Source organism: Panthera leo, chromosome A2 (assembly GCF_018350215.1).
Source record: "Panthera leo isolate Ple1 chromosome A2, P.leo_Ple1_pat1.1, whole genome shotgun sequence".
Taxonomy (NCBI): domain Eukaryota; kingdom Metazoa; phylum Chordata; class Mammalia; order Carnivora; family Felidae; genus Panthera; species Panthera leo.
The window spans coordinates 407,032-432,050 of NC_056680.1; the positions used below are offsets into that span (position 1 = coordinate 407,032).

Here is a 25,019-nt window from a genome sequence, read left to right on the forward strand (position 1 = left end):
CCTCCCTGCCTCAGTCTTCCGTCCCTGCGGAACGTCAGGACACAGACCGTGCAGCATTGTTGACACTATGATAGTGCCCGGGGTAAACTGAGGCACGCGGGGGCCCCAGCCAGTGTCCTCTGGGCCTAGGGTGCCAGATTCAGTAAAAACACAGGACGCCCAGGTCAATGTGAGTGTCGGGGAAGCGAGGACTCACTTCGTGGAGGGGGGGGGGGGTCCTGTGCGGAACTGGGGATACACTTCTACTGAAAGACATTGCGTATCTGACCTTCCCATTTAATTGTGCGGCCCTGGCCGTGGGACGCATCCAGTGACCCTGCGGAGCCAACCCCGGCCCCTTGCACCCCCCCAACCCTGGGCGGGGAAGAGGAAGTGGGGACACCTGGCCCCACCGTGGGGCAAGGGCAACGGCCTCCGGGGATGGGGGCTATAAGAGGGGCAGGTGGGCACAGGGGTCAGAGACGCCAGAGCCCCAGCCCGACCATGACCCCAAGCCGCAGATCCACCGGCCCTGCCCTCGCCCCCGTGCTGCTGGCCATGCTGCTGGGTGGTGAGTGCGGCCACGTGTCTGTCCGTCTGTCTGTCCCCGGGCATCTTGGCCTCTCCGCTTGTCCTGGGCCCTCGTGGCCCCTCATCCTCGTGGGAAGGGGACCACCGTGACGAGCAGGCCTGTTTCCAGAGCGGGACAGTGAGGCTGTGGGTGGCGAGGCCGGCACGGGAGCCCGGAGCTGGGGTGCGAACCCTCTGGGGACCCCGAAGCCACTATGTCTAAAGAGCTGTGCTCTGGCGGGGTGGTAGGGTGGTGGCAGGCACCCCCCCTCCCCGTGCCTCAGTTTCCTCATCTGGATGCATCGGCCGCGGGCCGGGGCTCCTGCACGGGACTCACCCCCCTCCCCCCGTGTGTCCTCAGGCCCTGCACTGGCCTCGGAGATCGTGGGCGGCCGCCCGGCCCGGCCCCACGCATGGCCCTTCATGGTGTCTCTGCAGCTGCGTGGAGGCCACTTCTGTGGTGGCACACTCATCGCCCCGAACTTCGTCATGTCGGCTGCCCACTGCGTGGACGGCCTGTGAGTCACCCCAGCTCACGCCTCCCTTTCTCACAGCCCCGTTGCCGCGTGTATCTAACGGGAAGGAAGTGAGACCTCCCAGGGGCGGGGCCGCATTAGCGCACCTGCCAGGCTAGGCCCTCCTGGGCTGGGGGGTCAGGCCGGGCCCTCCTGGGCTGGGGGGGTCAGGCCGGGCCCTCCTGGGCTGGGGGGGACAGGCCGGGCCCTCCTGGGCTGGGGGGGACAGGCCGGGCCCTCCTGGGCTGGGGGGGGGTTCAGGCCAGGCCCTCCTGGGCTGGCGGGGACAGGCCAGGCCCTCCTGGGTGGGGGTCACAGCTGAGCTCGGGGTCTCTCCGCGGTCCCAACCACCAGAGCCGCCTCGAATCGCCTCCTGCCTCTTCCTTGCTGCAGGAACTTCCGGTCGGTGGTGGCGGTGCTGGGGGCACATGACCTGCGGCGGCGAGAGCCCACCAGGCAACTGTTCACCATCCAGCGGGTCTTTGAAAACGGCTTCGACCCCCAGAGGCTGCTGAACGACATCGTGATTCTCCAGGTGCAAGGCCGGCTGGGCGGGGAGGGGACACCCAGGGGGCAGGAGGCTTGGGGAGGGTGCAGAGGCGGGAAGACTGGGGGGCCCAGAACGGGGGGCCTGCGTCAAACCCCCGCTCTAGCTGGGTAGGTCGCCTCTCTGTGCCTCAGCCCCCACCCCGTGACGTGGAGAAACCAGTCCCACCTGGCGGGCTGCTGAGGGCACAGGTGCGGGAGGCTGTGAGCCGCTGTCCGTGGGCAGACTTATTATCCGTGTGGCCAGGCACGGGGACCGCTCCTGTCTTTGTGACATGGGGTGACATTCCCCACATTCAGCCGGCGGGAGACTCCCTTCCCCACTGCTTGCAAACTTAAGGGTTATTCTCTGGGAATGTTCTAGAACAAGGGAAGTGTCACCGCTGTTGCCCAGTGTTTTATTGGTTACCCACTGCATACAGACATGGCCGGGGGCGCCTGAGGGGCTCAGTCGGTTGAGCGTCCGACTTCAGCTCAGGTCGTGATCTCACAGTTCGTGAGTTCAAGCCCCGCGTCAGCTCTGTGCTGACAGCTCAGGGCCTGGAGCTGCTTCGGATTCTGTGTCTCTGTCTCTCTCTCTCTGCCCCTCCCCTGCTCATGCTCATGCTCGTGCTCTGTCTCCTGCTCTCAAAAATAAATAAACTTTTTTTTTTAAATATTTAAACAAAGACATGTCCAGAGATGCTCTGAACCACTGCGGCTGCTCCCACTAGACAGATGGGGAAACTGAGGCCCGGGGAGGGGAAGGTCATGGCCCACCACCCCCTGTGACGCTCTCTGTTCCACCCGCCACAGCTCAATGGGTCGGCCACCATCAACGCCAACGTGCGGGTGGCCAGGCTGCCTGCCCAGAACGAAGGTGTGGGCAGTGGGGTGCAGTGCCTGGCCATGGGCTGGGGCCAGCTGGGCACAACCCAGCCACCGCCCAACATCCTGCAGGAGCTCAACGTGACCGTGGTGACCACCCTGTGCCCCCGTTCCAACGTGTGCACGCTGGTGCCACGCCGGCAGGCCGGCATCTGCTTTGTACGTACCCGGGTCCCCCGGTCCCCACCCCGGTCCCCCCCCTGGGTACCCCCCCCCCCCGCTCCCGCCTGGGCTGCGGCCAGAGCCCTGGAAGGCCAGCCTTCCGACCCTGTCTGTGTCCGCAGGGGGACTCGGGGGGGCCCCTGGTCTGCAACGGGCTGATTCAGGGCATCGATTCCTTCATCCGTGGAAGTTGTGGCTCCGGCTTCTACCCAGACGCCTTCGCTCCGGTGGCACAGTTCGCCAACTGGATCAACTCCATCATCCGTCGCCAGGACGACCGCCCCTCGGTGCATCCCAGGGACCCTGCGAGCAGGACCCTCTAGAAAGGGCGCCGCTGGCTGGGCCCTGCCCACGGTGACAATAAAAGCCTGTTGGTTTTCGTAAGAATGCGCGTGTTTCTTGGTTGTACAACGGGGGCCCCAGAGTGGTCCGGAAAGTGTGTCTCGTGAGCGTGTCGCCTGCAAACGTTAGCAAATTCGGGGCCCTGGGGTAAGAAGACCTTCCCCACCCTCCACAAAGGATGCCAGCTGCCACCCGGGTTCCCAGCGTCACCGGATTGAGTCACTGCTCGCGCGGCACAGGGACCGGTCCAAGTCTCTGCCACCGTTCACTCATCAGGCCCTTGAGGCGAGTCCTAGTCCTGCCCCATTTTACAGGCAAAGAAGTCGAGGTACAGACAGGCGTGAAGCTGTGCTCGGCAGCCTAGGTTTGAGTCCCAGCTACGTTGGGCACCTGTCTTTCCCTGAGCCTCGGTTTCCCTGCAGGAAGGAGTGAGGGGAGGGGTTCGGGTCCCACACGGGCCTCGGCCTCACGGACCCTGCCCCCCGCCCCCCCCCTCCCCACTGGAGGTCACCGGACTGGGCTCTGCCGCACGGTTCTGGCCTCTGGGGCTCCCTCTGCCTTGGGGTGCTCCCCTCCCACAGCTCTGCCCAAGCACTGGCGGGGGGTCAGCCGGTCAGTCACCCTTCCAACCTAGCCGGGCACGCTGGCGGTCGTTGGTTCGTTGGGCCACCGGGTGGGGAGTGTTCAGGGTTATTTATTGAAGACGTTTCAAATTTTGTTGCAGTTTCCAACTCTTACATAACCTGGACTCCATAGCCTAACGGCTTTAGTTTCGAGTTTCTGATTTCAATAAGGAAACATGTTACGATCTAACAAATCACACTGGCTACATTTTTTCTATGCTCTGTGCCTGAAACAGTCCACAGCAAAGAGGAAAGCAGTAGAGGGAAAATACTGTGCAATGTGCCCACTGGGGATGTCCAAGGCCCGTCCCGCCCTTGTGTTCCCAGCACCGCCCCCCTCCATGGGTTCATGAGACATCGATCCATCATCCTGACCTTATAAAGGGTCACGCAACCCATTCTGCTCATCAGAACCTGCCAACCCTTGCTCCCAGTGATTGGCTTGGGAAGGGACATGTGATCAAAGCTCAGCTAACCAGAGGCAGCCTTGAGAAGCTGGCTGGAGTGATGGGGAATTGGGGGAGGGGCCCACTGAGCCACTGGGCTGAGTCTGGGGCCCCTGGGCCCACAACAGGGGAGCCTGGTGAGGAGAAAAATCACCAAGGAGGAAAGGACGAACTAGAGACAGAGACACCTGATAGCGGTCAGGCACCTGGATCAAGCTACACCTGAAAGTAGTCCCTGAACTTTCCATTTAAATGTCTTTGTTGAAGACCCCACCCAGTTCAACTTGTTTTTTCTGTCATTTGTATCTGACACACCCCCTTTCTAACATTCCATTTGTTGGGGTGTTGGGCCCCAGAGCCAACAGGGACAGGGCTGTCAGGTGACCTTCCCACCCCCACGGACCTCCTCTCTTAGTTGGAGGAGGAAGAGAAAGAAGGGAGGGGCAGAAAAACAGAGGAAGTTGGTTGTTTACAAACTGTGGCCTCCAGCTGCTGTTGCAAAACCTTGGGGGCAGGAAGGGCACTCTGGGGAGCCTGGGCCGGGGGGCTGAGAGTGGGTCTGCCTGAGGGTCTGCGGCCCGCACGGGGACCAGCCCTGGACCTGACACAGAGGCAAGAGTCCCCTCCAGCCGCCTGTCCTCTCGGTGCGGGGCTCCCGTGGAGGGTGGGCACGGAACAGGCAGGCTCCCCTTCGCCCTGCTGGACGGCGGCCACGCAGCAGAGCGAGCCTTGGGAGCCCCGCCCCCTTGCCCGCTCATACAAGTGTCGGTGCCTGGGGGCCCCAGCCTGAGTCCCCGCTCGGGCCACAGCAGCAGCATGACCGCCTGCCTGGTGCACCTGGTGACTCTGGTCCTCCTGGGCGCAGCCGCGTGTGGTGAGTGACAGGGCCTGGGCCTACCAGTCTGGAGGGCGGTCAGCCGCCCCCCCCCCCCCCCCCCCCCCCCCCCCGCCATCAAGCAGGAGTGTCCCCGGCTCCAGCAGGTGAATGGAAAGCTCTGAAAAGGAAGGATTTTCCCCAAACTTCGAATATGAAGCCTGAGCTCTCAGAGTCCAAGCTCGGCCTCCAGTGAGGGTCAAGTTGTCGGTGCAAACGGCCGGGACTGCTGGGTCTGGTCAGCCACACTTAGCGAATTTGCCCCAGAGTCCCCTGCTCCCAGTGGGCCCGGACCGGACTCCAGGCCTGCCCCCCACACCGGACTGGACTCCAGGCCTGCCCCCCCTCTGACCGGACTCCAGGCTGGGCCCCCCACCTCTGACCGGACTGGACTCCAGGCCTGCCCCCCCCTCTGACCGGACTCCAGGCCTGGGCCCCCCACCTCCGACCGGACTCCAGGCCTGCGCCCCCCACCAGACTGGACTCCAGGTCTGCCCCCCCCTCTGACCGGACTCCAGGCCTGTCCCCCCCCCCCCCCCCACCGGACTCCAGGCCTGGGCCCCCTCCCCTCCGATCGGACTGGACTCCAGGCCTGCCCCCACCCCCACCGGACTCCAGGCCTGGGCACCCCCCCCACCGGACTGGACTCCAGGCCTGCCCCCCCTCCAACCGGACTCCAGGCCTGCCCCCCCACCTCCGATCGGACTCCAGGCCTGGGCCCCCTCCCCGCCGACCGGACTGGACTCCAGGCCTGCCCTCCCCCCCCCCCCCCCACCGGACTCCAGGCCTGGGCGGCCTGAGGGCCGGGTGGGGCAGGGAGGCCCGCCCCCTGAAACACACACCTGCCCTCCCTCCCCCAGCGGCGCAGCCCCGTGGGCGAATCCTGGGCGGCCGCGAGGCCGAGTCCCACGCGCGGCCCTACATGGCGTCGGTGCAGGTCAACGGCAAGCACGTGTGCGGCGGCTTCCTGGTGTCCGAGCGGTGGGTGCTGAGCGCGGCGCACTGCGTGGAGGACTTGTGAGTGTCCGAAGCCAGCGGGGGGCTGGGGGGGGGGGCTGGGGGGTGTGTGACGCGGTTCTCATGTGGACCCCCCCCACGCCCAGGGCCGACGGGAAGCTGCAGGTGCTCCTGGGCGCACACTCCCTGTCGCAGCCCGAGCCCTCCAAGCGCCTGTACGACGTGCTCCGCGCAGTGCCCCACCCAGACAGCCGGCCCGACACAATCGACCACGACCTCCTCCTGCTGCAGGTCTGCCGAGCCCAGCCTCAGTCCCACCTGCCGCACGCGACCCCCGCTGCCCCCCCGCCCTGACCCCTGCTCCCGCCCCTTCCCGTATAGCTGTCAGAGAAGGCCGAGCTGGGCCCCGCCGTGCAGCCCCTGGCCTGGCAGCGCTTGGACCGCGACGTGGCGGCCGGCACGCTCTGCGACGTGGCCGGCTGGGGCGTGGTCACCCACGCGGGCCGCCGGCCGGACCGCCTGCAGCAATTGCAACTGCGGGTGCTCGACCGCGCCACCTGCAACCAGCGCACGTACCACGACGGCACCATCACCCAGAGCATGATGTGTGGGGAGAGCAACCGCCGGGACACCTGCAAGGTGGGGGTGCGGGCGGGGGGTGCGGGGGGAGTAACGCTGGGACACCTGCAAGTTGGGGTGGCAGGGGTGGTGCGGGGAGAGCAACCGCCGGGACACCTGCAAGGTGGGGGGGGGGGGTGCGGGCGGGGGGTGCGGGGGGAGTAACGCTGGGACACCTGCAAGGTGGGGTGGCAGGGGTGGTGCGGGGGGAGCAACCGCCGGGACACCTGCAAGGTGCGCGGGCGGGGGTCCCTGCAGGCGCGGCTGCAGCGCTCACGGCCCGGCCCGCCGTCCTGTCCCCGCAGGGCGACTCCGGGGGCCCGCTGGTGTGCGGGGGCGTGGCCGAGGCCGTGGTCACGTCGGGCTCGCGCGTGTGCGGCAACCGCAAGAAGCCCGGCATCTACACGCGCCTGGCGAGCTACGTGGCCTGGATCGACGGCGTGATGGCCGAGGGCGCGGCCGCTTGACGAGGCCCCGAGGGGCGGCCGACCGGGGTCGCGCAATAAAGCATCCTCTCCTGCACGCTTCCGGCCCGTCCTGAGCACGCGCGGCCGCGCGGGGGCGCCCGTGCTCCTCCATCCGCGGTCCCGGGAGGTGGCGGGGAAGCCGCCCTGCGGGCGAGACCCTGCTCTGGGGGGAGCTTCAGCTTCACAGACCCTCTCGAGTCATTCTGTTCTATGACCCCCGTCCCGCATCGGGAAACGGAGGCTCAGGTCGGGGGAAGCTTCTGGGCAAAGCCTGGATTCGAACCCAGGATCACAGCACCGGCGTTCATAGTCACTTCCGGGGACTTGGGGGCTCCCAGAATGAGGAAGGCTGATGCCTGTCTTAGAGCAGTCACACTGGGTCTGAGGGACTCCCTGCCCTCCTGGGTCTCAGTTTACCCTTCTGGTCAAGGGTCCAGTTTACCCAGGCCCCAAGGCCCCGTGCTTTCTCCCACCTGGGTGAGGGGCCGTCGAGACCCACACCTGCTAGGGCCCAGGTGGTAAGCGTGGGCCACAAAGGGGGCTCACGACTCCCCTTTTGTTGAAAAGAAGACTGAGGATCTGAGAGGTGAAGTCATGTGCCCACCCCTGGGGATTGTGAATCGGGGGGTTTGGAACCGGTGGCCACGTTTTACTTTTCCACCACAGAGTGTTTACCTTGGAGTCATATGCTCATGCATACAAAAGCTTTTATGGAGCACCAGCTGTGTGCACGGTCCTGGGCTGGGCACCATGGTCACTAAGACCTGCTCATAGTAACTCAAATATCCCATTACACAGGATGTAACTCACTCAGCCCTTCTGATGATGGACACGGGGCTCAGGAATCTCGTGTGTAATTTAAGAAACTGGACACATTTAAATAAGGGGGGGGGGGGAGACAATTGCTGGCCATCCAGACCCCGGAGTCTCATTCATTCAATAGGTATTTCCTGGATGAAGTGATGTCAGGGAGTGGCTTTGAGATGATCCAGTTTGGGGGGAAAGTGTGGGTGCGGCTACGATGACTAGATTCAGCAAATAAAAACACACGTCCGGTTAAACGGGAATTTCAGAAAAACAACAACTACTTTTGCATGATGAGAGTGTCCCGTGGCATGTGGGACGGCCTTGTACTGAAACAGCATTTGTTGTTCGTTTGAAACTCAAATGCAGCTGCCCCGCTGACGACCTGGCACCTGGAGGGTCAGAGCAGGGCCTGGGGAAGGGCTGGGGGCCGGCGGGTCTGCCCCAGAGGAAGGGGGCGGGTTTCCCGGCTGGAGGCACAGTTCGGGCGAGGGCCTGGCGGGAGACCTTGTGGCTTCTGCAGCCAGGAGGGAAACCGCAGCCCGCTCAGCCTGGAGGGCCCCTTCCAGCAGCTTCCCCAGACGGGCGGGTTCTCAGGTGCCGGTGAGTGTGGTCGGCCCGTCAGGGGCAGCAGGATGACCCCGAGCCCCGGGCAGGCGCAGGAACGACCTGGGTGTCCAGGGGGCACGGCCCGCGAATAGGAAGCCAAAGGCCGCCCCGGTCCTGCTTTCCCGCTTGTTTCTGGAGGTCAGGGCCCCGGTGGGCCCGGGGCAGGGGGTAGGAGTGGTGGTTCGCGTCTGACTAGGGGCTGGCCGGTGTGACATCTCCCGGGGCATCTTCACCCCCCTCCCGTGGTCAGTGTGGGAACCACAGAAGGTTCCGGTGAACAGTGTGGGGAGGCGGGCCATGAGCTCGGTGGGCACTAAGCCCACAGCAGCACACACATCTTCCGAACGTGGTCCCGGTGGCCGCCTCTGTGACGCAGGGCCTCCGCTCTGACGAGGCTGGCCGCACACCCAGCCGGCCGGGCTGAGCTGTCTTCACGTACTAACTAGAACAGGGCCTTGCTGTTGACCCCAGAGGCAGGCGCTGTGGGGACACACGGGTGTCATGGTAACCCCTGGCGGGCACAGGACAGGGACGGGAACGCGGGACCCTGCTGACCTAACCCGCCTGGCGAGCTCATCCGGGGTTCGGCAGGGCCCACGGGGGACCGGCCACCGGGACGGCCGGGCGCACACACGCGACCGTGCTCATCCCGGTTCGCGGGCTGTTCTCGTCCACCCCAAACCTGGGGACAGAGAGCCACCCCCGGGTCACCGTGCTCAGCTTCTGCGGGTCCGGAAGCGGCCGGCACAGCGGGGCGGCGTGCTCACGGCAGGGAGGCACAGGCTCCGGGTGGGGGTGGGGGGCCGGGAGCAAGGCCGCTTCCAACCGCTCGGGGGTCACACGCACCGCTTCTGCGCAGGGCTGGACGCAGGCGTGAGCCCACCCAGACCCGAGGGGGGTGGGCGCGGACCCCACGTGTCACCCGTGGGGGCGAGTCGGGTCCGTGTCGTAAAACCACAAGTTAACCTGGAGCGGGTGAAACAGGGGTGCGGGACAACGGGCCCTTTGTCCCGATGCAGACGGCTGACCGCACTGGCGGGGTGGCTGGAGGCCGCGGCCGCGTGAGGGACGTGGGCAGCACGGCGTGGGGGCCCGAGAGGGGGGCAGGGACGCCACGACAGGCAACCCCCACCTCAGCCGCGCAGACGGCACAGCAGCGGTGTGGGCACGGTCGGGGGAAAAGGGCCCCCGAAGCGGATCCCCACGGAGGAGAGGCCTCTCCCCTGCTCTCCGCCTACACCTGTTAGATGAGCAATTTACACAGAGCCTCACCTCCACCGGCTCACGGATGGCTGTCAGCAGTGACCACTCAACCTGGGGGGGGCTGCCCTCGGGGTCCCCGTGTCACTAAAGGGGCACCAGGCAGTGGTGACCAGCAGGGTGGGAGGCGAGGCGGCTGGCAGAGGCCCAGCCAAGGGCCGGCTCCCTGCCCTTGTCCGCCCCCACCACGTGCCCACCATCAAGGCCTACGGCTCAGACAACAGGCCCTCCGGGGCAACACGGCCCGGGCCTCGGTAAGGGGCTCCGAGCCCCCACTGCCCGGGGAGCCCCACAAGCACAGGTGCAGGGTCTGACCCCCGCGGGGCATCCACCCGCCCCACCCTCCCTGCACCTTCCAGCAAGAAAACCAGAGAAGCCATTAGCACTCCACAGGCAGGGCGCTGCGTCTGGAGGCCTGGGGAGCGGGACATAAGCCGGACGTGATTGGGAAAGTGCTCGTTGGCAGAAGGCGGGACCCCCTGGGGACCAGACCTGAGCTCCCAGAAGCCCAGGGGCCAGAGCAGCTCAGGGCCTGCAGCAGGGAGGCTAGAGGGAGGCAGGGAAAAAGGAGAGAGAGAGACCTGCCCATCGCCCACCGGTGCCCGGCCTGCTGCCCCCTGCAGGGACCTCGGTGACTGGCATACACTAGGTGCTCGATAAATGCTGACAGAGCAAGAGAGTCACCGGGCACGGGAGCCCAGGGGAGGAGAGCACCCTTGGCAGGGACAGGACACCTGCGACCTGGCAAGACATTTATTGGACCTGCTGACGTCAGGACCACGCGGACACACGGACAGGAACAGGGAGGACACTGAGGCAGGTGTCATGGGCAGTACCCACCCAGACACTGGACAAGTTCACGGGGGGACGTTCTAAAGAACAGAGACCCCGGGCCACCCTGGACCCTCCGAGCCAGGACCCGGGGCCTCCGGAGGGGCCACTGGGGGTCCAGGGAGGACAGTACGTGAGGCCGTGAGACCCACAGGTCTGTCTCGGTGGCCGCCTGGGGCACGTGGACAGGGGGCCGGCCCTCCTCCTGGAACCACCGCTAGGCTCTGAGGGACAGAAAGCAGTCCCGGCTGGGCCGACAGGCACCAACTCGCGGCTTCAGGCCGCGTCCACCCCTGCCCCGTCCGTTGACGGGACACGACCTTGGCCGATAAGGCCCGGAAGGCCGTGCTTCCAGGATGCCCGTTTCTTGATGTACCCGATGAAGGTCGGGGTGTATGTGGAACGTTCTGTCGCCGAGAGGGCCCGGGGGGCCCCCAGTCAGGGGTAGCTGAGGGGCACCCGCCGCCAGAGCCCCCCGCACAGGCAGTTCTTGATCCAGCGCTGTTCCCACTGCTTGACGGCCGTGGTCTTATTGGGTGACCTGAGCATGGTGACGCAGCCACACCTGGGGGCAGAGCCGGCAGGGTGAGGTTGGGGGGGGGGGGGGGGCTGCCCTGCCGCTGGGCCTCTGCACGTGCTGCACCCCCACCGCCAGAGCGCCGTTCCCGGAGCCGCCCGACACCGAGCCGGCTCAGCCCCGTGAGTGGCCACAGGTGTGGGGTTTTCGAGTCCCGGCCTGGCCGCTCCCCGGCAGCGTGACCCTGAGCGCCGGAACCCGCTCCCGGTCCCGGGGTTGCGTGGTGGCAAGTGGGGCTGCGTCTGCAAAGCTCCCGGCCTTCGTTTCCACACCCGCCGGGCGACGGAGAGCTCCCCTGGGGCAGGCTCGGGCTGCGGGCACAGCTGGCCACCGATGCCCCAGGAGAGGGTGCTCAGGACCTCCCAAGGCGGCCGTGGCCCTCGCTGGGAGGCGCTCCCACGACCTGTGTTCACAGGCAGGGAGACAGGCTCGTGGCGGGAAGCCACCGGCCCCCGGGGCAGGGCTGAGGGCGGGTCCGCGTGGCGGGCGCTCACCGGGTGCAGGCCTTGCACTCCTCCGTGGGGTAGGCTCCCAGGTGCAGCCTTCGCAGGTGGTCGATCTTGGGCTGGCCCGGCGCCCTGGCGGAGAGGGGACACGTGAGGCGCGCACACACCAGACACGGGCCATCTCTGACGCGTGCCCTCTGCCCGCACGCTCAACGGCGCCGGAAAGCTCTGGAAGCCACCGAGAACCCGCGGGGAGGGGCTGAAAACTGCGTTTGAATGTTTCCAAAACACCACATTTTAAATCTCATTGTGATCGACCTCCTCTTCTCTTAAAGTTTTTCCCGAAACCCAAACCCAAATGATTCAGGCGGTCCCTCCCACGACAACACAAGAAGGAAGCTGCCAGAAGGGGGCGGGCCCAATGCCCGAAGCATTACACCCAAAGGGGGCCCCCGGGTGCTGACTTTCCTCCTTTGGCTCATCTGCGATTTCTGAAATTTCCACCCAAAGTAATGGACCTCGCGGAGGATTCGCGGGTCTCTCTTCACCACGTGAGCGTCCAAAACGGGGAAGCACCTTGTGCGACCTGGGGTCAGTGACCGCACCTTTCTCGCCTGAAAAGTGGGGACAAACCCCTGCCCCGTGGTGCTGCTGCGCAGAGAGGGCTCACACGGGAGTCTACGCTAGGGTGACTGCCCCTTACGGGGGCAGAGGCCGCAGCCCGAGTCCTCAAGGTCAAGCACACGGCACTCCACGCAGGGGTGACGCGCCAGACGGAGGGCAGGACACGGCCGAGCGCAAAGACGGAGAAAGGCGGCGGGGGAGTCGGGGACCGAGCGGGGCGTCTCTCGGGGACGGCGTTCAGGCGGAGCCCCGAAGGCGGCACCAGCAGGGCGCACACGCAGGGGGCGAGGCGGAGCCGGGCACGCACCTGCTGAGGCCGTCGGGCTGCACGGTGGCGCAGGCCGGCAGGGCGGGGGCCTTGCCGAACTGCAGGCGCAGAGGCTGCTTGGGCTGCAGGCGGCTGACGAGGCCGTCGCTGACGGGCAGCCAGTCCAGGCTGGGAATGAGCAGCTGGCTGGGCAGCAGGCAGCACTCGTCGACGAGCGCCTCGTCCGGCTCACTCGTGGGGCCCTCGTCACGGCCTGCGGGGAGGGGACCGTGGGGACGTCGCGCCGGGCGGCCCTGCCCCGAGCGCTGCCTGCCGGGGGCGGGGCACCGAGGCCTCTTTGGAGCTCGGAGCAGCGGTCCCGGACTCAGGCCCCAGCTCTACCCTGACCTCCCGAGCGTCAGGACCCACTTATTCGTTTAACAAGTACACAGGGAGCGCTGGGTGCCCTTCCGAGAACAGGGCCGGCCGCAAACACGCGACCCGGTGACACAAGACAAGCAAACGGGCGCAGACGTTTAGCGAGCACCTGTACTGGGCGCTGGGGACCACGACCGTCTAAGCCGGGGGAGCCTGTATTTGGGGAGTGGGGCGTCTCAGCCAGGACTCTTATTTTGATGGGGGGCCGAGGGCCGAGGGCTGGCGTCTTACAGCAGATCCAGAGCTTGGTGAGCAGGCGGAAGAGCAGGGACATGCTGTCTTGGGTGTCTGAGGTGGCCGTGTACACGGGCAAGCAGCTGGGCTTCAGCAGGCCCCAGATCCGGATGACGACCATCAGCTCCCGCAGCATGCCCAGCGAGGTGCCGTCCCGCAGGAAGCTGTGTCCCGGCCGCAGCGGGGAGCCCTGTGGGGGAGGCACCCGGGGCCACAGGCCTAAGCGCGAGCGGCATCCTAGGACCCCGGGGTGCGGGGAGATGGGCCGGCTTCCCTCGCACGGGCCGGGGGCGCCCCAGGCACCGGGCCCCCGGCTCCTGGACGCCACGCAGTGCAGGCAGGGGACGGGAAGCGGCCCCCCCTGGCAGGTAATGCGTGCGGGGGCGGGGACGCGGCCCGGCCGGCAGAGCACCGAGCTCCCCGCCCGCGGGCTCCGGCGGCCCCGGGGCCGTGGAGGCGGCTGGGGGGGAGGGGCCGCACCTGGTTGGGCAGACTGGCCAGCAAGTAGAGCACGAAGTCGCCCACCCACTGCAGGAGCTGCTGGAGCGCCTGCAGCGTGTTCATGTCCAGGACGAACTCCTCCGTCTTGAGGTTGATCATGACCTTGTCGATGTCTGGGGGGAGACGGGAGGTCAGGCGCCCCCACCCGGCCTCGCGGTGCACGCGCACGGGGGCCGCGCCGACGCCCGGCAGCACCCACTGCGAGAGCCGGAGAGCCGGGCCCTGGGTCAGAGCGGCCCCTCTCTGCCCCCCACCCCCCCCCACACTGGCCCGGCCCGGCCGATGCTCCCCTGGGGCGAGCCCGGTGAGGGCCGGGGCGGCACCCACCGGCGTCCGTGATCTTGGCGCAGACCTCGGTCAGCCGGTCGCCAGGGCTCTTGTCGGGCGTGTTGAGGAAGTGTGGGCGCAGGAGGGACTTGAGCGTGGAGCTGACGGCCACGAGGAAGAGCTTGGCGTGGTAGTCGCACACGCGGGCCACCGTGCAGGGCGACAGCTTGCACAGCGAGGCCTTCATGGCCAGGATCCGGGTGGACAGGACCTGGGCGGGTAGGTGGCGTGAGCGGGCGGCCCCGAGGGGCCCGGGAGGCGGCGCCCTCCGCCCCCCCCCGCGGGGCGGGGCGGCCCCCGAGGGGCGGGGCGGCAAGTGCGAGGGGCGGGGAGGGGAGGGGAGGGGGCGGGGCGGCCCCCGAGGGGCGGGGCGGCAAGTGCGAGGGGAGGGGCGGGGCAGCCCCCCCACCCCCACCCCTGGCCTCCCCGCCCCGTCTCCAAAGAGGCCCTGCACCTGCTGCAGGGCCGCGTTCTGGCGCGTGTACTCCTCGTGCAGCCTCTCCACCAGGCTCTGCACCATGGCGGGCTGCACGTGCAGGAGGGTGTCCCACCAGTCGTAGCCGGTCACCATGCAGTACTCCAGCAGGAAGAGCAAGTGCCGCAGGGCCAGGCTCACGTCCAGCGCGTGGCCCATGGAGGGCGAGATGCGAAGCATGCTCAGCTGCAGGGGAGGACGGGGCGGGGAGCGCTGCGGGACCCTGCACCCCCTCCCCGGGCCGTCCCGCCCGCCAGGGGGTGGGGCGGCCGCACGCGCTGTGTCTGCGCTGCGGCGGCACCTCCGAGGCCCCACCACACCCCACCACACCCGCACGGGGCTTCTGGGGGACCGGCCTGTCACCAGGCTGCGTGGCCGGCGCGGATCCACTCGAGGGCCGCGGGGGTCTCCGCAGAGACACAGACCCTGTTCTCCAGAAGCGGAACGCCTCACGCCAGGCCGCTGGCCCCTCTCCCGGAGACCCCAAGGGCGGAGCAAACGAGCAAGGGATTCGCTCACGAGTCAGGAGTCTCAACGTGAATGCGGAAGCCGGTTTCCCAGTCAGCACGGGAGGCGGGGGGATGGGCGGGCACGGCAGCCAGGGTGAGCGCACACAGCTCGCCCCTTCCTCCAGGCCCCCTTCCTCCAGGCCGAGGCCAAGTCCCTCCGGGAACAAGGACACCCGCTGAGCACCCGCTACGCTTCCGCTTCCGTGCTTCACCGCACTTGATTCCAGAAACCCTACGTGAACGGCAACCACCCCAACGGCTCCTGCTGAGCACCTACTAGGCGCCACAGACCACACCGCCGGAGCTTTGATTGGACCTCAGAGGCGACGACCTCGGGCTGGCGAGCAGCAGGGAGGCGGCTCTGAAGCTCACCTTCCCGTGGTTGTCGATGCCGACCAGGGCCAGAGACGTCCAGGAGAGCTGCATGGCCTTGAAGTGGACGGCGGGGCCGGTGGTCCGCGGGCGCTTGATGGCCGGCTCGTCCGCGGAGCGCGGGGCCGCAGAACTGTAGAAGACGGCCATGCTCTGCAGCGACAGCCGGTGCACAATGTGGACGCTGCCGTCGTGAAAGGCCAGGGCCAGCCCTACAGGCCAGAGCACAGGCCGCTCAGCCGCGTGGGGGCCCGCCCAGCTCCCCGCGGTGGGAAGGGGCCGCCCAGGGGAGAGGCGTGGCTCCAGGCCACCCACGGCCCACCAGCCGCCCCCATAGCCAGCCGCTTTCCCCCCGCATCCTTTGCCAACAGCCCCAGGTTCGGGCTACGCCCCACCTCCTCCCCAAGGTGTGGCTGACGCGAGCAAATGGGTCCCTTCCAGGGAGACGGCGGGAGGGGACGGTGAATGCAAAGGCCCCGGGGCCCAGGAGCACACAGGGGCCTCGAGGGGAGGATGGGGGGTGGGGAGGCCTAACCCCCACGACCAGTGGGCGGCAGGGTTAGGGCTCACGTTGAGTCCTGACTCACTTGAGGTCAGGGACACCTGCAACTGAGCCCAGGACCGACACCTGGGGCGCCAGAACAGGGCGCTGCCCACCTAAAACGTCCGCCCCAAGTTCCCAGCCTCGTCCTTGCTGGTCGCTAACAGCCCTTTATGCACGCAGTGTTCCGTTAGCCAGACTCACGGCCTGGGAGCGTGGGGGATCCCGGAAGCGGGGCCGCCTGGCGGACAGGGGCGGGCCCCACGGCCCTAAGACTTGAGCCCCGGGCTCAGAGCCCACCGCCCCCAGGGGCTCGCGCCAGCCGTACCGAGGCCGGGGTAGAACTGGGTGTCGCTGGCCACCTTCAGGTCAGTGTTGGTGAGCGAGATGGGCAGCTTAGGCAGCGCCACGGCAGACACGCGGTCCAGGTCGTTGGTGGCCGACAGGATCCGCCACTTGAGAATCATGGGCTGTTTGTCACCAACTGAAGAGGGGGCCGGGGGAACGGGAAAACAACAGCAGAATGAGAAATGCCGCACGGCGGACCCCCGCCGGGGACGCCAGGCACGGCCGCCCCGGCACCCCCGTCTCCGGCCCTCAAAGCACTCCACAGCCCAGGCAGCGGAACGGTCCACGGCAGGCACGTGACACACGCGGACCACCAGTCCCGCCCTGGGACCTCGCCCGACCAGGAGGCCACGGGCAGTGGGAGGGAGGCCGCCGTGACGCTGGCCGAAGCTGGAGCAGAGAAGCGGGGTGCACCCCACTCCCGGCCACCACAAGCCCTGGCGGCACAGCCAGCTCGCGGTGCGTTGTCTCGTGACAGGACAGGTCCTGGGCGGAGCCCAGCTCGGCCCGCCTGCTAAGGCTTGAGCTGGACGGTCAAGGGGCCGCAGACCCGCGCCCCCTGCACCCACAGCCCCCAGCAACAGGCAGAGTGGTTTCCGGGAGTCCCGGCGTGGCTAGAGGGCGCGGGCCAACATGACGCCAGAGGAGACACGGTGTGGATTTGCCGGGACGTGCCTGGGCAAGCCTGCAGGGACACGCGGCCATGGGGGGCGATCAGGCGCACGGCCCACGCTGCCGGAAGGCTGACGGCAGGCACACAAACCAGGTAGGAGCGGCGGAGGCGGCGCCCCCCCCCCCAGAGCGGCGCGGGGCCACGGCTGTGAGCCAAGTTGAGCTGGTTGTTACACGGCACAACCAAGGGTCAAACAGCGTCTCCCAGCCGCCCACCTGTCTCGAGAGCTCGGCTCTGAAGGGCTTGCCACAGCTCATAAACCTGCCGCAGACCCGAGCCCCCCAGGGGAAACTGAGGCCCAGGGAGCACTGAGACTGCCTGAGGCCAGAGTGTAACTTCGCATCTAACAAGGATGACGTCCAGACAGCACCCGCGGGCCAGTGGTCACACCGAGCACTGCACAAATGCTACGCAATGGCTGTGGCCAGGCTGGCCCTGGGGCTGGTCACCCACTGCACTGGGGCACAGGGACCGCGCAGACCTGTGTGGCCCTGCCCGCCACACACGGTCATGCCGGCCGCCAGCTACGAGCTCACTCAGGACGGGGGGGGGGGTCCGGGGAAGGTGCTTCATGCTAACCACTGGGCCCCCGCAGCGGGCAGCTTCTGTAACCACCCCGTGGCCCCCGTGGGGGGGCAGGAGCTGCGGGGCCTCTTGACATGGCTTCATCCGTAGTTCCCGCTTAGCACCCTCCCGAGCAGCCAACCGCTCCAGGGTCCATTAGCGCTAATCAGCAGAGCGCCCTGCTCTCATCAGCTGGAAATGCTATTTGTGGGCCCCGGGGGGCCTTTGTCCCCTGTGAGCTCCGGCGGTGAAAATCAAGTGGCTTTTCTGACTTCGCAGTCATTAAAGGCTGGGCCAGCACGTCCCGAGCTCTGTCGGGGAGCGGGCACGGTCTTCGGGGAGGCTGGCACCATCTGGAGCCACCGGGGGGGGGGGGGGGGGGGGGGGGGCTCCACATTGAGTGCAGGGACGGGGGAGGGGGAGGTGAGCCATCGGGTACGTCCTGGGGAAACTCCGCCACCCCCTCTGGGTCTGTTTCCTCACCATAAACCAGGGTTTCTGGAGGGTTCTGTTTTTAGGATGAAGTGCCCTCTGTGGCCCAGGGGACTGTGTGTACCCCCAGCCCTGCCGCACCGCCTGCTTGCTCCCCTTTGCTCAGCCCGCTCTGGCTCCTGCCTCATGCCCCAGGACCTTTGCACCACAGCTCCCTCAAGCAGGCACATGCTCCCCGCAGGAGGTGTGAGAGTGAGGCAGTCAGGCGACCCGCCTGTGGGATGACCGGGTAGGACCTCGCCTCTCTGAGCCCCGGGTCAGGTGGCTGTCTGGGACAGGAGCGAAGAGGCTGCATCGGCAGGGGTGAAGAGGGTGGGGCAGGCCGACACGGCCTGGCTGCTCGGAGCAGCTCCCTCACGCTGCCCCGGGAACGGGGAGACTCACCCACAGGCGAGATCTGCTGGAAGACGTTGTTCACGGGAAGCCCCTCCTTCCGCAGAGACCAACATTCCACGATGCTGCTCGTCTGGCTGGACGCACACAGGAGCACCTGCGGAGGCGGCCGCTGGTCAGGAGTGTGGAGCCGGAATGCCAGATGTCCCCCAGGGGAGAGCAAGGGGGAAGCTCCACGAAGCCGGGGCCTTACACTGGCACCCGGGGTGACCGCTGGACAACTGCCCCAGAGACGTCCCCGTCCTGGTCCCGGGACCCGCAGGCTGTGGGGCCCAGCGTCCTCACGAGGTCCCCACGCGGGTGGGGCAAAGGGTCAGAGGCAGAGAGCCGGGCGGACCCCACGCTGCTGGCCGTGAGGATGAGGAGGGGCCGCGAGCCCAGGATGGGGCGCCTCGGGAGCCAGAAGAGGGGGACACAGGGCTCCCTGGGGCCCCGGGGGGGGGGTGTCAGCCCCCCGTCCGACCCTGGACCCCAGAACTCGCGGGGAGGAGCGTGCGGCCAGGGGAGCGGGCCCGGGGCAGGACTCACCTGCTCTGACATGTCACGGGCCAGGAACTTGAGGTGGGTGATGGCGGGGAACTTGTCCTTGCGGTTGAGGTCGGTGGTGCAGCGCATGAACAGCGAGGGCAGGATCTCGGTGTCGATGCGGCACTTCTCGCTGACCACGCTCACGCACACCTTGTAGAACTGCACGGGGGAGGCGCTGCTGCCGTCCGCGGTGGCCACCACGATGTTGCCGCCGCCCGTGAAGGCGATGTCCGCCAGGGCCACGCGGCCGCGCGCAGCCGGCACAGACTCTCCGTTGACGTCAGCACCTGCCCGCTGGGCTTGAGCAGGGACACGGTGACCAGGCCGCTGACCGTCACCGCGATCCAGCCCTCCATTGGCTTGCCGCCGAACAGTGTGAGGGACGGCGAGAATTTGACGCGGGAGAACTTCTCGCCGAAGCTGGAGGCGCCCGACTGTGGGGGGAGAAGGGAGCACGGGGTCTGCTTACTGCCGATGCTGGACCCAGCTGAGGACGTCAGCAACAGGTGGCCTGCCCAGACTTTAGGGGTCTGCCCTTTGTGACCTGACAACCCGCCCTTGGGGTGCAGAAAGAGGAATTCTGGGGTGCACTGGATTCTGAGAACAGCTGTCAGTTAAATGAACGGTCCACTGAGGATACCAGCCACCAGCTGAACGGAAGGTTCATTAAGGACAGCAGCCATCAGTTAAATGGGGGCTCACAGAAAACACAGGTGCTGACAGCCTGATTGAAGGCATGAATCGGGCGAGTTGGGCCGGGACTACAAAAACCAAAGGGTGCTGGTGGCGGGAGGACAGGCAGGGTGCACGGTCTCACCTACTGCAACGGCTCCGGCTTGCTCGGGTGAACACCCACCTTTTCCACGTGCAATGCCAGCTTCACCCCGTTGTGCAGCCAGGACAACGCCACGATGGGGTCCCCCTCCACCAAGCTGCCCACAGAGCTCTCCCAGCTGTTGGCCAGGTGGTCGGCCATGCTCCAGCACTTGATCTGCCCGTCAGCATCAGCCGACAGGAGCCGGGAGCCTGTGGACCACAAACCCACACTGCAAACCCTCAGGGTGCACAGGGGCAGCGATTCCAGTGCGTTCAGGGCCTGGGAGGAGCAAGCTGGTGGAGGCTGAGCAGGGGAGTGGCATAAGGTGTGTTCGCGGGGATGTGACAATTGTAACAGACTGAGGGTTCGAGTCCCAGCTGTGAACTCTGGGGGCGTGACCAGGAAGAGACAGAGTGTGTTACCCTGAGATTCAGGATCGAGGGAGAGCATCGCTATCCCCCTCAGTCATGCAGGACCACCCATGCCCAGGCCGGCCCTCACCTGACTGGTCCCACTCCAGGCAGGTGATGGCCTCGCTGTGCTCTGAGTTGACAGAGTGCACATCCCAGGGGTGTTCCGTATCCAGGATGTGGATCATGCGGGTGAGGTCTGCGGGGACAGCACACGGCACGGCAGCGGTAACAACCAGGAAGCCACGACAACCCCGGGAGGGGTCAGGGATGAATCCAGCGACCGTGCCACCCACGGGGGAGTCAGGGGCGTCTGCTGCTGACCACACAGACAGCCCCGGTGCTATGGAGGAAGAGGCTTCTGTGTTCCCTTGGAAACCGAAGCAGGCCTGAACCTGGCCACTAGCGTCACGGTGTTTTTACAAGAGACACAGAAAATAGAACAGGGAGAATATGATCCCCAAAGGCTAATGATGGGCATCTCCCCACGGTCTCTTCCCCTTTAAATTTCTCTGCTTTTCTATTTTTTTCCTAATACGTATTACCCAGACAGTAAAGGGAAAACAGCCCCCAACTAAGTACCTTAGGTGTTTTCAAATGCAAGATAGTAACACGGACGGTCTGGAAGCCTTGGTGGACCCCGCTCCCCTTGCCCCATTTCGTCCCTCGGGGGTGATTCCAGCACCAGGTATGGGGAACACAGCACCTGGCCTCTGCACACCTGTGAGGCTGTAGTCCTCACTACCCCGTTATGGATGAGAAAACCCTGAGAGGGCCCACATGGGGGAGGGGCAGCTCCCAGGCAGGCCTGGAGACCCAAAGTTCCCCCACAGGGACACACAGGAGCGGGGCTGGGGTCAAGGAGGCACACACCCTGGTCGTCATTTCGAAGGTCGGTGGTGAAGGCAATGAGGTTACGGCAGGACCAGGCACAGGCCAGAGGCACCGACGGACAGTGGGTACTCTTGGGCCATCTCTCCCACTCGCAGACGTAAGCCAGATCCATTGTGCCCACAGGCCACAGGTCACACCCCGAGGACAGTCACCAGCTCCTGGGGCTGGGGGGGGGGGGGGCGGCGGAGACTGGCTCATCAGTGACATTCACTGAGTGCCTGCAGGATGCCGAGCTCCACACTGGACACCCGGTTCCCACAGGGAATGAAAGGAACCCAACCTATTCTCTACGATTCCCTGCCCTTGGGTCTCGTGTGCTGTGTGAGTGAAGCTGCATTTTAAACGGGGGGACAGGGAGGTCTCATCAGGGAGACAACATCAAAGCAGAGGTGTGAGGGAGCAAGACACACGATGTCTGGGGGAAGGTGGAGGGGACAGCAAACGCAAAGGCCCAGAGGCTGGACCGAGCCTGGGGTGTTCAAGGAGTGGCCAAGCAGCCCAGACAGCTAGAGCAGATGAGTGAAGGGAAAGGGGGCCAGAGGTGATGAGGGTGGGTGGTGGGGGCGCTGGAAGCCTTCACCCTAGTGGGGTTGGGGGGGGGGGGGGAGCCCGGGGAGGGCGATGAACTATTTACATTTGCGCAGGACCCCTCGGGCGGGCTGGAGTGCACCACCAGGGGTGGGGCGGAGGGGAGTGCACTGGTCCCCGTAGGCAGCAATAAAGGCAGTGGGAAGCGCCTGCAAAGGTCGGGCCTGGGTCCATCCTGGGGGGAAGAGCTAGGAGACCCCATCCAGCGGAGGCAGAAAGTCGTGCCCGAGGCGGGACTTGCTGAGCCCAACAATGAAATGTTCTGCGCGCAGGCACCGATTACAGGTTACTCCTTCTTTCACAGAAGTGCCGTCAGCTCCCTTTCTCTGAGTCATGAGCCCAGGTCCCGCTACGTCTTCGAGCCCAGACCAGGGACACCAAGGCCCCTCCCACAAGCCCCCCGCAAGTCTTTTAAGTTCTGCCCTCAAAGCCCCAGTCCCCATCCCCTACAATCTATCCTTTCCAGAATCCCCTCCCAGTTTACTCCTTGAGCCCCCGAGCCCGGCCTAAGCTCTCAGACTCCACCCCAGGGACCCCAAACCCTTCACCTGCCAGGTGTTCACGGGGCCCTCCTGGTCCCACCGCCAAATCCCCCATTATCCTCGAGCCCCACCCCCAGCCCGGGCCAGACCCCCAGTTAGTCCCCGGCTCCACGCAAATTTCAGCCACAACCCCCAGACCCCGCCCAGCGCCCCCCGCCAGCCGCGCGCCCGGCGCCCTCTGACCCCGCAGGCCCCGCCCCGGGCCCGCGGGTCCCCGCCTCCTCCGGGCTGCGTTCCCACCCTCCCCCGGCCGCGGGCGCCGAGCGGACGCTGGCTGTCCCCTGCGGGCCCCGCCGCCCCGCGCTCACCAGGCCGGCCCAGGCGCCAAGCTGAGCAGGCGGCCGCGGCCCCGAGTCTCTCTAGCTCCCCGGTTCCGGCGCCGCCATCTTCCCCGGGACCAACGAGTCGCCCGCGCAGCGCGGCCGCTTCCCAGAGGCTTCTGGGACGGCGGCGACTCCGCCCCTCTTCCGGGATATTTGCATATAGGACTTCACAGCGTCCCAGCAGCCACTTGAGTTATATTTGGTGGAACAATGAACACTTTCTCAGTTTCAGTGAGTGATCGCATTCGATCGCACTATAGGTTGTAGGAACCTAGGAGAAAGATGGGTCGCTGACTCCTTTTAAAAGAATTCACCCTTTGTGTAAAGACATTTTGTTTGGGCACTATAAATATCCTTCGGCGAGACCGTAGGTTCGTGCTCGCTTCGGCAGCACATATACTAAAATTGGAACGATACAGAGAAGATTAGCATGGCCCCTGCGCAAGGATGACACGCAAATTCGTGAAGCGTTCCATATTTTGCTGCTCTACTCTGGGCTCTCCCGAGCGGGGAAACTGAGGCTCCACAGGTGAAGCGACTCTCCCTTTGGAGGCCCTTCCCTGATTTTCGGGTCCTCCCGCGGGCTGCAGGGGAGGGCAGGAGGCTTCGGGCCCGGCCCCGGCACCCCGCGGGCAGGGGGAAAGGGTCCTCGTGCAAGTGGCTGCACCCTCTGGGACCCCGGGCCTCCGGCGTCCATGCCGGCCACGTGGACTTCCGCGAGTTAGTGTCTGCCCTTAAAACTCTTAGGATGCCTGTTAAACGGGCCCCCGCACACCCAAGCGCCCAGACCTGGCCCCAGAGAAGGAACCAGGCTCCGTGCAGAAACACACAGGCCTAGCGGGAGCATCCCGGGGCTCATGTATAAAAACCCCACAACGATGGGGGTGCCTCAGAGAGACCCAAGGCTGCGAGGGCCAAACCTGGACCGTGACCAGGATAAATAATACCGGATGGCCCACCGAACTAGAAAGTAAATCTTCATGTGTCCCAAATGGTTGCATAAGTGAACGCCTGGGGGAGAAGAGACAAATGTCCCTGCAGCATTCTCAATAATTAACATAGATCTTCTGTCCTCAGGGAGGTGGTTCCCAGCCCCCAGTCCTCTGTGTGGGGGGCACACAGTAACGCGGTAACGCCTTCCGGCCAGGATAGTGTGGCGGGGAAGGAGCTTCCCAGTGTGGAGCCCCACCAGCATCCCCAGCCGGGAGACCAGGGTCAATGTCAGCCGTGTGATGGCACCAGCGAGACACTTCCCTCAGCGTCTGAACCCCCCGCTGGGTTCATCCTGCAGGACACTGGGCCAATCCGGGACACACACAGGGAGGCCACGTGAAGACGCAGGCAGGGGCTGGAATGAGGTGGCCACAGGCCAAGGAACGCCAGGGACCCCCAGAAGCTCCAAGAGGCAAGAAGGCCCCTCCCCTGGAGCTTCACAGCCCTGCCACAGGTTGGGCTCCTGCCCGGACTCCGGCTTCCAGGACTGGGAGACAAGAAATTCCTGTGGTTTTAAGCCACAGCTGGGGTACTTTGTCCTGGCCACCCCAGGACGATCACACAAGTGACTTTTTGGACGGTGGGCAGCTGGGAAAATGGTGGAGCTGGGGTTGGAACGTGGGCACCTGGGAAGGGCACGAGCCAGGAAGCAGAACCAGCGGCCTCTCCCTACACGCCTCCGCAGTGTAAGGCTTCATCCCCAGGCCTGCGGCCCTCAGCGACTGAGACTCCAAACATCCTGAGCACCTCTGTGCACCCCCAGCCATACCCCCAAGGAAAGCCCCACAGCTGGAGACCAGAGCACCAGAGATTTATTGAACTCTCCACTTTTCCCAAAGCACAACTGGACACACACACACACACACACACACACACACACACACACACACGGGAGGGGTCCCCCAGCCCTGCTCTTGTGGGACATGCCAGGGTGGCCAGTGAGAGGTCAGCCCAAGGTAACAGGCCAGAGCTAGGCTAGGGGAAGGGCAAAGGGACACGGACAAGGGAATGGGGCAGTCCTAGGGCAGAGGCTTCTGGCTGGATGGGGCCCCAAGAGCCACCAAAAGCCACCCGTGGAGGACAAACATGTTCCAAAAGGGTGGCAAGACCAGCCTTTAAGATGCAGCCCCTGTCCTAGGGCGTGGGGCACACGCGCAGGCGCACACGACAGAACACACCTGGAAAAAGGGGCGGAGCCCCAGGCCCCCCCCCTCCCCCACATCCAAGCCAAAAGCTGGGGGATGGGGGAGGATCAAACAGGGACTGGAACAAAGTCCCCCGATTTATCAGTTGGGGCAAGTTTTTGGTTTTTCTTCCCAAAAGGGAAATTTAAAAATCTACAACAAATCATGCCAAATTCATTAAAAGTGATAAAAACCCAGCCTGTCGCTCCTTGCTTAAGTTTCAGACGGGGCCGAAAAAGCTGAACGAAGAAGGAACACGGAAGTGACCAGGCCGGGTCTCCTCGCTCCAACTCAAGTCCCGGAGCGGGGAGCTGCAAGGCCGGGACAGTCCGGTGTGGGGGGCCAGGGCCCCGCGTTTATCTGGGAGAGGCGGGCTGGGAAGGAGTCAGAGTGATAGCCCCCCCCTCCCAGGGGTAGAGCACGTCTGCAGGGAAAAATCCTCCAAATAATAAAGATACTTTAGCGAATGGCACGGGAGGCCTGGGGGAGGGGAGGCTGGGGGCGGGGGA

At 65.8% G+C, this 25,019-nt stretch overlaps 3 protein-coding genes and 1 non-coding gene across 4 annotated transcripts; 3 read left to right on the top strand and 1 right to left on the bottom strand.

Annotated features, from left to right (window-relative positions):
• The first annotated feature begins 292 nt into the window (after positions 1-292).
• LOC122213659 (neutrophil elastase-like) lies at positions 293-3,023 on the top strand. The gene is made up of 5 exons (XM_042927731.1): positions 293-550; positions 911-1,067; positions 1,458-1,599; positions 2,406-2,636; positions 2,762-3,023. The coding sequence occupies exons 1-5, from the start codon at positions 421-423 to the stop codon at positions 2,960-2,962; spliced, it is 861 nt and encodes a 286-aa protein (XP_042783665.1). The 5' UTR covers positions 293-420; the 3' UTR covers positions 2,963-3,023.
• Positions 3,024-4,543: 1,520 nt separating this feature from the next.
• CFD (complement factor D) lies at positions 4,544-7,021 on the top strand. The gene is made up of 5 exons (XM_042927732.1): positions 4,544-4,924; positions 5,785-5,941; positions 6,028-6,172; positions 6,263-6,520; positions 6,805-7,021. The coding sequence occupies exons 1-5, from the start codon at positions 4,867-4,869 to the stop codon at positions 6,964-6,966; spliced, it is 780 nt and encodes a 259-aa protein (XP_042783666.1). The 5' UTR covers positions 4,544-4,866; the 3' UTR covers positions 6,967-7,021.
• A 3,357-nt stretch (positions 7,022-10,378) lies between these two features.
• MED16 (mediator complex subunit 16) lies at positions 10,379-22,432 on the bottom strand. Its single transcript, XM_042927730.1, is given in 16 exon segments — positions 10,379-11,035; positions 11,542-11,625; positions 12,425-12,638; positions 13,034-13,226; positions 13,517-13,650; positions 13,865-14,075; positions 14,319-14,525; positions 15,221-15,432; positions 16,090-16,245; positions 18,223-18,328; positions 18,760-19,011; positions 19,014-19,193; positions 19,616-19,785; positions 20,078-20,185; positions 20,860-21,044; positions 22,319-22,432. Coding segments are annotated over 15 exon segments (2,487 nt in total). The 5' UTR covers positions 20,993-21,044; positions 22,319-22,432; the 3' UTR covers positions 10,379-10,908.
• Positions 22,433-22,708: 276 nt separating this feature from the next.
• LOC122214611 lies at positions 22,709-22,815 on the top strand. Its single transcript, XR_006199992.1, has one exon. It is a non-coding gene; the product is annotated as a U6 spliceosomal RNA (small nuclear RNA).
• The last annotated feature ends 2,204 nt before the right edge of the window (positions 22,816-25,019 follow it).